Source organism: Urocitellus parryii, chromosome 1, assembly GCF_045843805.1.
Source record: "Urocitellus parryii isolate mUroPar1 chromosome 1, mUroPar1.hap1, whole genome shotgun sequence".
Taxonomy (NCBI): Eukaryota; Metazoa; Chordata; class Mammalia; order Rodentia; family Sciuridae; genus Urocitellus; species Urocitellus parryii.
Window position 1 is genome coordinate 273,044,856 of NC_135531.1, and position 12,479 is coordinate 273,057,334.

Below are 12,479 nucleotides of genomic sequence, written 5' to 3' on the forward strand. Positions count from 1 at the left end.
TATCTTGAATCCTTATCTGTTAGTTGGTTATTATTTCCCTGTTGACAGATAAGGAACTTACCAGAGGTTAAGAAATACGCCCAACAAAAGAACCAAATAGACACTTTTCAAAAGAAGAACTACAAATGGCCAACAAATACATGAAAAAATATTCAGCATCTCTAGCACTTTGGGAAATGCAAATCAAAGCCACATGGAGATTTCATCTCATTCCAGTCAGAATGGCAGTTATCAAGGATACAAATAATAAGCATTGGCAAAGATCTCATAGGAAAGTACACTCATACATTGTTGGTAGGACTGTAAATTCTGTAACCTCTCTAGAAGGCAGTGTAGAGATTCTCGAAAAACTAGGATTGGAACCATATGACTCAGCTATCCCACTCTTCAGTATAATTCAAAAGATGTAAAATCTTCCAAAAAATCGAAAATCGGCCTATTATAGGGATGCAACCACATCAATATTTATAGTAGCACAATTAACAATAGCCAAACTATGGAACCAACCTAGGTGCCCTTCAATAGATGAATAGATAAAGAAAATGTAGAATATATATACAATGGAGTATTACTCAGCTATAAAAAAAGAATAAAATTATGTCATTTTCTAGGAAATGGATAGAACTGGAGATTATAATGCTAAGTGAAATAAGTCAGACCCAGAAAGTCAAAGGACATTTTTTTTTCTCTGATATGCAGAAGCTAGTCTAAAATAATAGGGGGAAAGAGAGAAAAGAAATGGGGGTAGGGAGTGGACACTCCATCAAAAGAAAGATAGGGAGAATACAAGAAGGGTATTGTGGGAGAGGGAGGAAGGACAAGACAAGGGAAAACAGTGAAATGAACCTGAACTAACTTTCCAATGTACATATATAAATATAATACAGTGAAACTCACCATTATGTATATGCACAAGACACTAATTTTTTAAAAAATGCAAATAGAAAGATGAGTAGAGCAGAGAAAAGGGAACAGGTGAGGAGAGGATAAGGGTAAGTGCTGGGAAATTAATTGGAGCAAATTATATCCCATGCATTTATTAGTATGTCAAAATGAATCCTAATGTGATGTATAACAATTATGAACCAATAAAAGAAATTTTTTAAAAATGTGCTCAAGCTCACAGGTGATATAAATAGCAATGTCAAGCTTCAAATCCAGACCAGTGTGTTGGGCCACACTTACTGTTTTGCTCAATATACTTTACTGCCTTCTCATGGAAACTAGTCACCAATAGGTCAATATCCTATCAGTATTCATCAGCTTAATTCCATATTATTGATTTTAGGGAAATGACTCTCATTCAATAGATCAGACTGTTGAGCAATTAATTGAAACAAGCTTTAGATGGTAGCAGAAGTTCAACAGTATTTGTTGATTAAGTAGGAAATTTTCAATGAATGGTCAACCCTAAGCTAGTTTTGATATTGTAGAAGCAGAGATATTTTTTATTTTCCTTGGGAAATAAAACTTATAAATAAAAATTATAACTCTTATAATTATATTTTTTCCCAACATCCAAGAAGAACTTCAATATGAACCCCAATCTTACCTCAAATTTTCTTAAGGTCCTAAGGGAGAATCCACTGTTTCAACACCAGTCCCAGGCCTCCCAGGACCCCCAGGGCGCCCTGGCCATGCTGGTCCCCCAGGTCCACCTGGTGAGTATCCCTTTTGCCAGTTCTGTTGCATGACATCAGATAGTACCCTTCCTCTCCTGGAAAAAAAATAGTGTTCCTGTTATAAGAAAAAAATATATTCATTGGTTCCAAAAGAGAGCACAAGCCAGACCTATGAGATGAGCAAGCAAGGAGGGGACTCTCTATTGCCCTTTGGGATTATCAAATTATCCCTCCTGGTGCTTCTAACATGAAAGTTTCAAAGCATACTGGCATAATCACTTACAAGGAATCTGAGAGCAAATAATCTTTGTGAATTTTTGGTGATTCAGTTAGAAATGTTTGCCCATAGTTAATCCAGGTATTTCCCATAGCAACTTTTCTCTGATAATGTGTTCTAAAACTTTATTTTTATACATAAAGAGAGACATATAGTTCAAGATATCTAGAATGCTTTTTTAAGGAACTAAGTTTTATTTTTAAAATTCTGTGCATCTCCTAATAATTAGTCCTCTGGGTAGGGTGAGTAGGAAGAATATACAGTGGGGCTTATGTTAAAATTATTTCTTAATTTCCAAATTGGGTTAGGATGACACAGAGAACTTAGGCATTTTCTTTTGAAACAAATGAAGAAAAGTTGCTGGTGTGTGTCTTTAAGGTATCCCAGGATCCATGGGGAAATGTAATCCTGGTCTTCCTGGACCTGATGGTGAACCAGGAATTCCAGGAACTGGATTTCCTGGACCTCCCGGACCTAAGGGTAAATAAATTAAAAACTAAAATTCAAGGTTCATTGTGGTTATTTACAAGTTTTAAGTATATATAATAAATACTGTAGGAAATACCTATAACCTCGAAAAATGATACTGAGTCTGTTCAAAATCTCACAGTAATATTAGGTGAAAAAGCAGAATTCACACTGATTTGTGCAGTCTCATCTCAATCTTGTTTTTTTTAATGCATAGGAAAAAAATGGAAAAAAATTCATCAAAATAATAACAATTCTTCTCAATCGTGAAATTATAAGGTTTCTTCTGTGCTTTCTACATTTATGTATTACTTTACATATTTTTAAAATAAAGAATGAATCATTAAATCATAAGTAGGGCTGGGAGTATAGCTCTGTGGTAGAGTACGTGCTTACCACTTGTAAAGCCCTGAATTTAATCCCAAGCACACACCCCTGAAAGATATCACAAATGGCTGATTTTCCTATGCTCTCCAAAATAAATTAAGAAGTTATTTTACTTTAAGGAAAGATGATATTTCCCATGAAAGTTGAAAAAACTCCCCAAAATCCAGAAGCTGAAGTTGGGAATGATGTAACATACCTGTAATCCCAGGTACTTGAGAGGCTGAGGTAGGAGGATTACAAATTCCTGGCCAGCCTCATCAATTTAATGAGACCCTGTCATTGAATCCAGGGGAGCTCAGAGATAGAGCTCCCCTGGATTCAATCCCTATACCAGACTAAATAAAAGAAAAAAGAATTCAGATGCTGAGAGATGGACTAATAACTTTGAGGCTCCTGCTGAAGTCCTGTCCAGGACACATATGAGGAACCTCAGTCCCTGCATTGTTGTATAGAACTTCAAGCTTTATGATAATTCATGTTTGTTTCAGTATTATTTAAAATGTTGGTCAAAATATCATCCAATTTTTTTCACTGCTAGTTTACCCATTGGTTTTATTATCATTCCAACTTTCATAAAAACACCTGTAGCTGGCTGCCTCAGAAAAGTATTACACAAAATAAGAGAGATATTGCTCAGATTCTTTCAATAAGACTAATCTCCAATGTTTGTTTATTTATTTATTTATTTGTTGTTGTTGTTGTTGTTGTTGTAGGAGATCCAGGTTTTCCAGGAACAAAAGGATCACCAGGTTGTCCTGGGAAAATGGGAGAGCCCGGGTTATCCGGACAGCCAGGCTTCCCAGGAGCCAAGGTTTGCAGGAATTTACACTCAGACTGACTGGAGGAGAAGGGGGAAAACCATAATTGCCCAGTAGGGATGCCCCTGTTAGCCAGGAGGCTCTGGATGTAGAAATTATCAGTATATTGTGGATGATGAAGATATCAAATATTTTAAGTGTCTCTGGACCATCTTTCCTTAGAAGGTATTTGAACTGGGTTCAAATCCACATGCCTGTAACCCCAGCAGCTTGAGAGGCTGAGGCAGGAGGATCACAAGTTCAAAGCCAGCCTTTACTTTGTGAGGCACTAAATAAAATATTAAAAAGTGAGACCCTGTCTCTAAATAAAATATTAAAAAGTGCTGGGGATGTGGCTCAGTGCTTAAGTACCCCTGGATTCAACCGCGGTATGAAAAAAAAAAAAAAAGGTATTTGAAGGAAGGTTTGCCTCTATTTCTTCCTTAATGTCTTCATGAACATTGAAAGTACATAAAATGGGAGAACCCTAGAAAAAAATGTGGGTAGCTATGAGAAAATTTAGCAAAAGTGGAGCTATCCAACTCAGTCCTCTTAAAGAATAGAGGCTACACATATCCTGAAGCATAATTTTACAGCAAAGTCAGCAGCTAGAGTGGAAAAGGGAGAATTGATTGGACAGCGGTGGCTGTGCAAACAGACGTGGAGCCTCCCTAACAGGGGTTATTTTCAAGTGAAGAGCCTCAGAGACTAGCCTGTAGCAATGAGGATTTGGAAGCATTCTGCAGCAAAACTAACATAATTTCTGTGCTATAGGGAGAACCAGCACTAGCCAGGCCTGGAGAACCAGGAAAACCAGGTTTTCCGGGAGAAAGAGGCAATTCTGGGGAAAATGGAGAAATTGGACTCCCTGGACTTCCAGGTCTCCCTGGAATTCCAGGAAAAGAAGGGCTTGATGGACCACGAGGTACAATAGCAAGTGTGATTACTTTTCTCCACTGTGAGCTCGACTAAAATGCAGCCAGCTGAATGTGTAGGTGCTTTAGCAATGAAGACTCCTTCTCAAAATAACTTCTAGTTCAATGAATAGAATCTATGAGGCCTAATTATTTTCCCATTCAACATGGCTGTCCTGCCTTTCTTCCTCCTTTTCTTCCGCCTCCCTTTCTTCTCTTCTTTTTTAGAGTCTCCTCTAGAAAAGGCACACTAAAGTACTAAATATAGGCTGAAGGGGGAGGGGGTTATAGAATAATGACTGGAGTAGCAACCTGGACCTTGAGTTATGGCAATTGAATTTCCCCCTGGATTCTTTTTCAGGAGATCCAGGGCATCCTGGACCACCTGGAGATAAAGGACCTCCAGGAAGGTGCCTAGAGGGCCCCAGAGGAGCCCAAGGACTTCCAGGCTTAAATGGATTGCAAGGGCAACCAGGTAGGAGGAAGACCTCCAAACCAGGATGGAGGCAGGCGGTGACAGGGACCACTGGCTCTGCTCTTAGCTGTTTAACGTGGGAATTGTCCAGCAACAAATCCTGACTGCTATTCAGTGAGAAATGCTATTTTAGAAACATAAACTTTACTGAAATAGGTTTGTTGCACATAGCAGTGTACACCACCAATAGAAGAAGAGACCTGAATTTAATACAGCTACTTAGTTTGTATCTTTTATGTAAGAAAATATGAATACCAAAGACAGATAGATAAATAGGTAGCTAGATAGATAATTTGCATATGTATCTACATAATACACTCTCGGGCAGCATTTTAGTTTTGATACTTCCAAAAGTATATTCAAGCGGTGAATTTCTTTTTGTTGAAATAGAGAAAATTATGCAAAGATTCTAGTTTTACAAGTTGTAAGCTAAAATATGTAGTTGATTGTCTTACAAGCAACATAAAAGAAAGGGCATGCAAATAAATCTAAATGGTGCAGGCTATTTGTTCCAGATAATATGGAAAACTTTCTCTATTTTTTAGCTCCTCTCATCCAAATCTGGTGACTGTCTCTGGGAAAATTTCTTTAGAACTTAGTTAATGTCTATGGGCTAGTGTACTGCTCATACATTCATATAAATAAGGTATTGGCCAAGATCTTAATTGTTAGAGTGGCACTGTTGTTTCCATTGACAGCATCCATTGACTCTCCTCCTCATGAGTGGCTCTGTATGTCTTGTGTAAGTGTAAAATGGAGCCACATTCAGAAAGCGTAGTACCTGAATGTGCCACTGGACTAGGAGATAGATGTAAATATTATACTTCTATTTCTGGATGAATTATTGAAACAGAAGATGTTAGAGCCAGAGTGAAATCTTAGAAATTTTATCTTGCAAAAGGGAGACATTACACACATACACACACACACACACACACACACACACACACACACACAAATGTGCAGTTTACCTAGAATCATAGGTAAATATCTGCAGCCACAAAATATTTCTAAGTTTGAAGGGGAAAGCATGTTTGCTAACTCACCCATGCATGTGTGCATTTATTTATGTATAGGCAGAAGAGGTGTGACAGGGCCAAAAGGGGACCCAGGAATTCCAGGCTTGGATAGGTCAGGATTCCCTGGAGAACCTGGACCACCAGGAAAGCCAGGTCATCGAGGTGAGATGGGACCACCTGGTCACAAAGGATATCCAGGAACTCCAGGATTTTCAGGACCACCAGGTATTGTGTAGTGTGTGTGTGTTTGCACACCTGCACGGACTTTTGGTTTTCTTCTTACATCTTCCTTCACATTTTTCCCTTAATGTGGTTCTGTAAACTGGCATAGGCTTGTGACTCTATGCTTTTCTTTCAGTTAGTGAAAGTCATTTATTCTGAATGATTTTTAAGGTCCAGGAGCAGGGAAACGATAGTAGTAGGAAAATCACGTTTCTTAATTGCCCAGGATCTGGCTATTTTTGCTCTATAATTCATTTAATATACCACTATAATATACTTATTAGTATTGTTTAAAGATTTTTACATTTATATTTACTTGGGATATTGGTCTGTTGTTTTCTTTTTTTTGCAATGCTTTGATCTGGTTTTGGTATCAGGTCAATGTTGGCCTTATAGAACTAGCCAGGAAGTGTTTCACCCTCTTGTATTTTCTGGAAGACTTTGTGAAGAATTGCTATTCTGGAAGACTTTGTGAAGAATTGCTATTCCTTAAACATTTGGTGGAATTCATGAGAAAAGGCATTCGGGTCTGAGCTGTGCTTTGTGGAAAGCTTTATATTAGCCATTAAGTCTTGTTTATTATGAGTCTACTTGAACGTTCTATTTCTTCTTGAGACAGTTTTAGTAATCTTTCTCTAGGAATTTGTCCATTTTATCTAAGTTACTTAGAGTTATAATATTTCTTTATTAACCTTCTTATTTCATGGCAACTTTTATAGTTCACATATTTGGGAAGAATGGTCTGTTTCCACATGGCATAAGGACTTCACTGATCTTCCCTCCAGAAGGAAGCCCAGGATATTAACTTAAACACACCATTTACTGACCCATCTTCTAGACAAGTAAATGATCTTTTTTACCCCATCCAAGTAGAAGTCATCGGTAGCAAATTACATTTATAGTTGAAAACAGACTATATTCAAGTTTTAGAGCATTCCATCCTTCTACCTCCTAACCAATAGCTTTCTACTATATCCCTTTATTTCATGTTTTTACATAATACTTGTATCTAGGTAAACTTTTTCAATGTGCTTATCACTGCCTCCTACTTTGAGAGGGAGAATTTACGAGCTGATGTATCTTCAGTGTTGGCACATGAAAGTAGCCCAATAATATGAATAAAAGAATCGTTTGTCAATTAAGTTATTATCCTGGACTCCTGTCTGGAGGGGAGATCAGTGAAGTCCCTGCTATTCCTTCAACTCCCAATATCTGTTTCTAAGTGTGATTTATTTTACAGAATACTTTGTTTTTCCCATTCTCTACAACATGTGCAGCCTTGTGTCAATTTGCTTCCACAGGTGGAAGGGGCATGGTTGGGTTGATGGGCCATCCTGGAGCCACTGGCCCTCCTGGGCCTCCTGGGAACCCAGGCATGCAGGGGCAGAAGGGTGAGTGTCCAGATCTCAGGAGGTATGGGCCGCATTCATTTATTCAGCAACAAAATAAACTACACTTCATTCTTTTGGGAGAAAATAATTAAGAGAAAAATATGTCTGACCTTCCTGGTTTCTGTGTTCCTTTTCCCATTTGAATGGAACCCTGGTTTTTCCCTGCAGGCTTATACCACTCCCCTTATGTAGCTTCTAGTTGGGGGGAACTTTTGAATCCTCAGCTCTGTTAATCTTTTTTCATTCTCTTTTATTGCAAGTCCTGTTAACTTTGAATCCCTGTGAATTACTTGAAGAATGAAGGATTTGATGTTGTTTCTCCTGTCTGTTAGGTAGCCTTGGAATTCCAGGAATAAAGGGTGAGAGAGGACCCCCAGGAGCCAGAGGGGAGCAAGGAGATAAAGGAAATCCAGGTCCTTCTCAAATAGTCCATTTAAAGGGAGACAAAGGAGAACCCGGGCCCAAAGGTAAGGAATTTTCTACATTTAGAATCAGAACATTAGAGTTGATGGTGGGACTAAAACACTATCCAGGCAAATCCCTGTAGTTGACAATTGAGGATAAGCGGGTACTTAGGTTCTTTTTCTTTCTTTTATTTGGGGGTGGGGGTGGTGTGTATTATTGGGGATTGCACATAGGGGTTTTAACCACTGAGCTATATCTCCAGTCCTTTTTTATATTTTGTTTTGAGATAGCATCTCACCAAGCTACTTAAGGCCTCACCAAGTTACTGAGACTTCCTTTGAACTTGTGATCCTCCTGCCTTAGCCTCCAGAACCACTGGGATTATAGGCATGTGGCACCACTCCCAGCTCAGGGTAGATTTTTCTGACTGCATCTAAAACCTTCTTCTCATGCTTAGAATTCCTTAGAGAATAATACTAAGAAGAAAATATCCTATTAAAAATTAACCCTTTAGAAATACTGTTAATTGTAAGGTATGACTATTAGGCTAAAATTTAAGTCTGTTCAAATTATTTCAAGTTATTTGAATGCCTCTCATGGCAGTTTTTGTCATGTGATTAATACAAGCAATATAAAACCAAATTTTAAAGAGGCCTCCCTTGCAATCCCATTGGCTAATGCCCCCCCCCCATCTTAATGACACAGCATGGGGGTTTTCTGCATGGCTCTTAACCAAATACAATCCCAGCTTCAGAAAAACAAAGAACTGCTGGGTAAAATGTTACCTTTGCAGATCAAACTTTCATAGCAATGAAGGAAAGAGATAAAATGTGTTTGCAGTTGCACAGCATGTCATGCTTTGAGAAATTTATAATGAATTTTGAGAAGTAAGATCACATTCAACAAATATTTATATGCTTGGCAAATGTAGTCCAAGAGATTTGCTTTTAAAATTCTGCACAAGGTGCTGCAGACCATGCTAGAAAGACTGAACAATTCTTTCCAGAGTTAGGGAAGACTTCCTGAAAGTGACATCTGACAAGCTCTTGAGAATGATTGAAAAAAAAAGAGAGAGAGAGAGAGTGATTGAATCCAACTTATTTGCCAACTGAAAAAATAATCATTGGGAAAAATCTTATCAAAAGTTTTTGGAGTTTTGTACCCATCAGTGCTTAACCATTGAACTATATCCCTAGCCCTTTTTATTCTTATTTTGAGACAAGGTCTCACTAAATTTCTTAGAGCCTCACTAAATTGCTGAGGCTGGCCTTGGACTTGCTCTCCTTTTGCCTCAGCCTCAGGAGTCACTGGGATTACAGGTGTGCACCATCACACCCTGCAGAAGTTGGTTTTTGTCTTATTTATTTATTTATTTCACAAAGGAAAGCTAGAAACAAAAGCCTTTTGTGTAATTCCCATTCAGTCTGCTGCTGGAGAGATCTTTTAGTTCTAGAGCAAACAAAAGATTGTATACTATTTTTAGCAATGGAATAGAAGGTAAGATGAGTTTCATAAGACTGCTAGGTCTGGCTTAATCAAGATGTAAAATAAATAAAAAAATACCAGCACAAATTTCCAGTCCTCACTAACTATCTGCATAGACACCACTTTACTATTCTACATTGTTTGGAGAGTGTTAGAAACATTTTTGAAAAAAAAAAGTTGAATAGCATATCTGTGTCTACATAAACCAAAATTTGGTTCTCATAGCCTAAATGTGCAATAAATACTAATTTACGCTAAAATATTCCTTTTGTAAAATATAGAGGAACACATGCTATTTCTATGCTTCTAACAAAATTCTACAATTTACTCACACAAATTACAGTATGTGTCAAAGCTCTGAGTGTTTTGAATGAATAATAAGGAGCACAGAGTGAACAACATAAAGGAAACAAATGATCTGGGCCTCTCTAAGTGTGATCCATTTATAAAAATTTGAATTTCTGACACAAAGGCATCCACTGCAGATGTGGAAGAGATATCAAGGTCACAAATGAGCTGTTGTAGTCGTCTCCTGTAGAAGTCTGCATGGGAAACTTAGGCACATGTATGAAAGATAATAAATAATACAATAATGCAAATTAGTACTCTTCTGTTGTTTAACAAAGACCTATGTAGCAAGTACTATTCTAAATTTTTCAAATATTGACTCATTTACTCTCACAACAACCCTAGGAGGAGATACTGTAATTGCCATCATCCCATTTTTCAGATGCGAAGTAGGTCAAGTTATTTGCTAATGCCACTCTGACAGGAAGTAGCAGCGATGGGCCTCATGCTGATGTGACTGGTTGGAAAGGCCATACTTGGCCTCCCCTCTGTGCCACTGGGTACCCTCACAGGGAACCCTGTGATTGTTGAAAGAAGCAGAAAACACTGCAACTAGATTAGTCGGATAAACCTCTATGAGAGGGTATTTAAATTGTGAGTGGAATTCAGATGAGCTTATGAGTTTGTGCTTGTATAATTATGTTAAAATGAACCCCAATATTATGTATAACTATAATGCACTAGCAAAAAGAGGAAGAAGAAAAAGAAGAGGAGGAGGAGTGTGAGGAAGAAGGAGAAAGAGAAAAAGAAAGAAAGAAAAAAAAAGGAAGGAAGGAAGGAAGAAAAGAAGGAAGGAAGGAAAGAGAAAAGGAAATCTTTCCAAGGTTCTCCTGGCTTTAAGAATTGACTTGAGGGCTGGGGTTGTGGCTTAGCCATAGAGCACTCACCTAGCATATGCGAGGCCCTGGGTTTGATCCTCAGCACCACATAAAAATAAATAAATATATGTTAAAAAAAAAAAAAGAATCGACTTGAGCCTGGCACGTTTGTGCATACCTATAATCCCAGATATTTGTGAGACTGAAGCAGGAGGATAGATGTTTCAGATCAGCCTGAGCAACTTAGTGAGACATTGCCTCAAAAAAAAAAAAAAGGAAAGAAAAAGGCTGTGGGAGGGAGGAGAGAGGAGGTATAGTCAGATGGCTCAGTGGTAGGGCAACCCTAGGTTCAAGTTTTGATCCCTAGTACTGAAAAAAAAAGTGGGGGGATTCAAACTCTTTAGCCCGGCATACAAGTATTTTGACCATTTGCCCTTTGCCTATCTCTCCAGCCACATGACGTTTATGTGCTCAAGAATTATTTTTCAACAATTAAAAAAATTTTAATGTCTATAGAGTAAGCATTTTTTAATGTCCTGAATACGCAGAGGTGATCAAAGCCAACTTGGTCTTCTATCATGGAGACACTTATTGTTTAGTGGGGAATTGCATAGAAGGGTCTGCAAATATCTGTACAAGCTAAGTAGCAAATATCTGAGGCTTTGTGGACCACATACAGTCCCTGTTGTATACTCATCTTTGATTTTGCTTATGTTTATTGTTTTGTTTTTATATCCCTTTAACAATGTGAAAACCATCCATAGCTCTCAAGTCTCACAAAATCAAGCCAGATTTGGCCTGCAGGCTGAAGGAAATGAACACACTAAACAATATGTATTCATAGATTGTGATAAATAACACAAGTGGAAAAAATAAAGGTGCAAAACAAAACAATCTACCCCCTGCCACTTACCACTCCTCTGCACATGCTGTGTTCTTGCCTGGGAATCCTGTCTCATTCTGTGCTTTCTCCACCCAATTAGCTCTTATTCCAACTTCAAGATTGAATTAAAAAGCAGTCCTTCTTCCAGAAATTCTTCTCTGTGGCATTTAGTGCCCAACTCTATTTCAGAACTTATCTCACTGGTGGTAATTTCTTGTTTAGTTGGCCATCTTCCCAACTACACACAAAAAACTTGGGAAAGGGAGCCTGATTTATTTTTATTTCTAGTGCTCATCACAAGACCTGTCTATTACTTACATGCTTAATCCATATGTGAATGAATAAATAAGTTCATAAGCAGGCCAACAGCCAAGGGAAGAAAATTTGCTTGAGAAAAAGTGCAAAGCCAAATCATGCAGACTAACTGCCCCATCCAGTGAGACAAGTTCAAAATGTACTCTGTAGGTAATAAAAGAGATTCAATGAGTGTTAATGGGCAGGAGCATTATATGATCAAACCTGTAATCTCAGGAAGAGTAGAATAGTATACTGGAAAGTTCATGAGTACAGAACTGGGTTCAAACCCCTATGTTGTCACTGATTGACACTCTGATTTCAGGTAGGGCTTTTGACTTACCTAATACTTACAAAATAATATTAAAAATGTTTTGAAAATAAAATTGTTTATATAAGAATTGTGTGGTAGATAATGTTCTGCTTTACTATAAAAAATGAAGAGAGAGTTAAGCAAGCATTTTAAATATTTAAATATTATGATTATTGTTAGTGCACACTGAGAGCTAGCACCTGCCAGTCACTGTACTGGTGCTGTACATACATTATCTCACTTAATTCTCTTCTAAAAAGGACACAGACCCTCATGTGTCCATGCTCTTAATGAACATGCCAGGCTATAGTAGAATAATATCCCAGCAGTTTAAACCAGGATGTGGATGAGTCTGATAAAA

The 12,479-nt window shown here is 37.9% G+C and overlaps 1 protein-coding gene across 1 annotated transcript in view; it reads left to right on the plus strand.

Moving 5' to 3' along the window:
• The window catches only part of Col4a3 (collagen type IV alpha 3 chain), a 131,462-nt gene that overhangs the window by 98,814 nt on the left and 20,169 nt on the right, over positions 1–12,479 (plus strand). The window contains exons 27-34 of the mRNA XM_026409533.2: positions 1,569–1,661; positions 2,278–2,379; positions 3,468–3,565; positions 4,326–4,476; positions 4,827–4,940; positions 6,017–6,184; positions 7,483–7,572; positions 7,905–8,039. Of these exons, the coding sequence (XP_026265318.2) occupies positions 1,569–1,661; positions 2,278–2,379; positions 3,468–3,565; positions 4,326–4,476; positions 4,827–4,940; positions 6,017–6,184; positions 7,483–7,572; positions 7,905–8,039 (951 nt within the window). The remainder of the gene's footprint in view (positions 1–1,568; positions 1,662–2,277; positions 2,380–3,467; positions 3,566–4,325; positions 4,477–4,826; positions 4,941–6,016; positions 6,185–7,482; positions 7,573–7,904; positions 8,040–12,479) is intronic.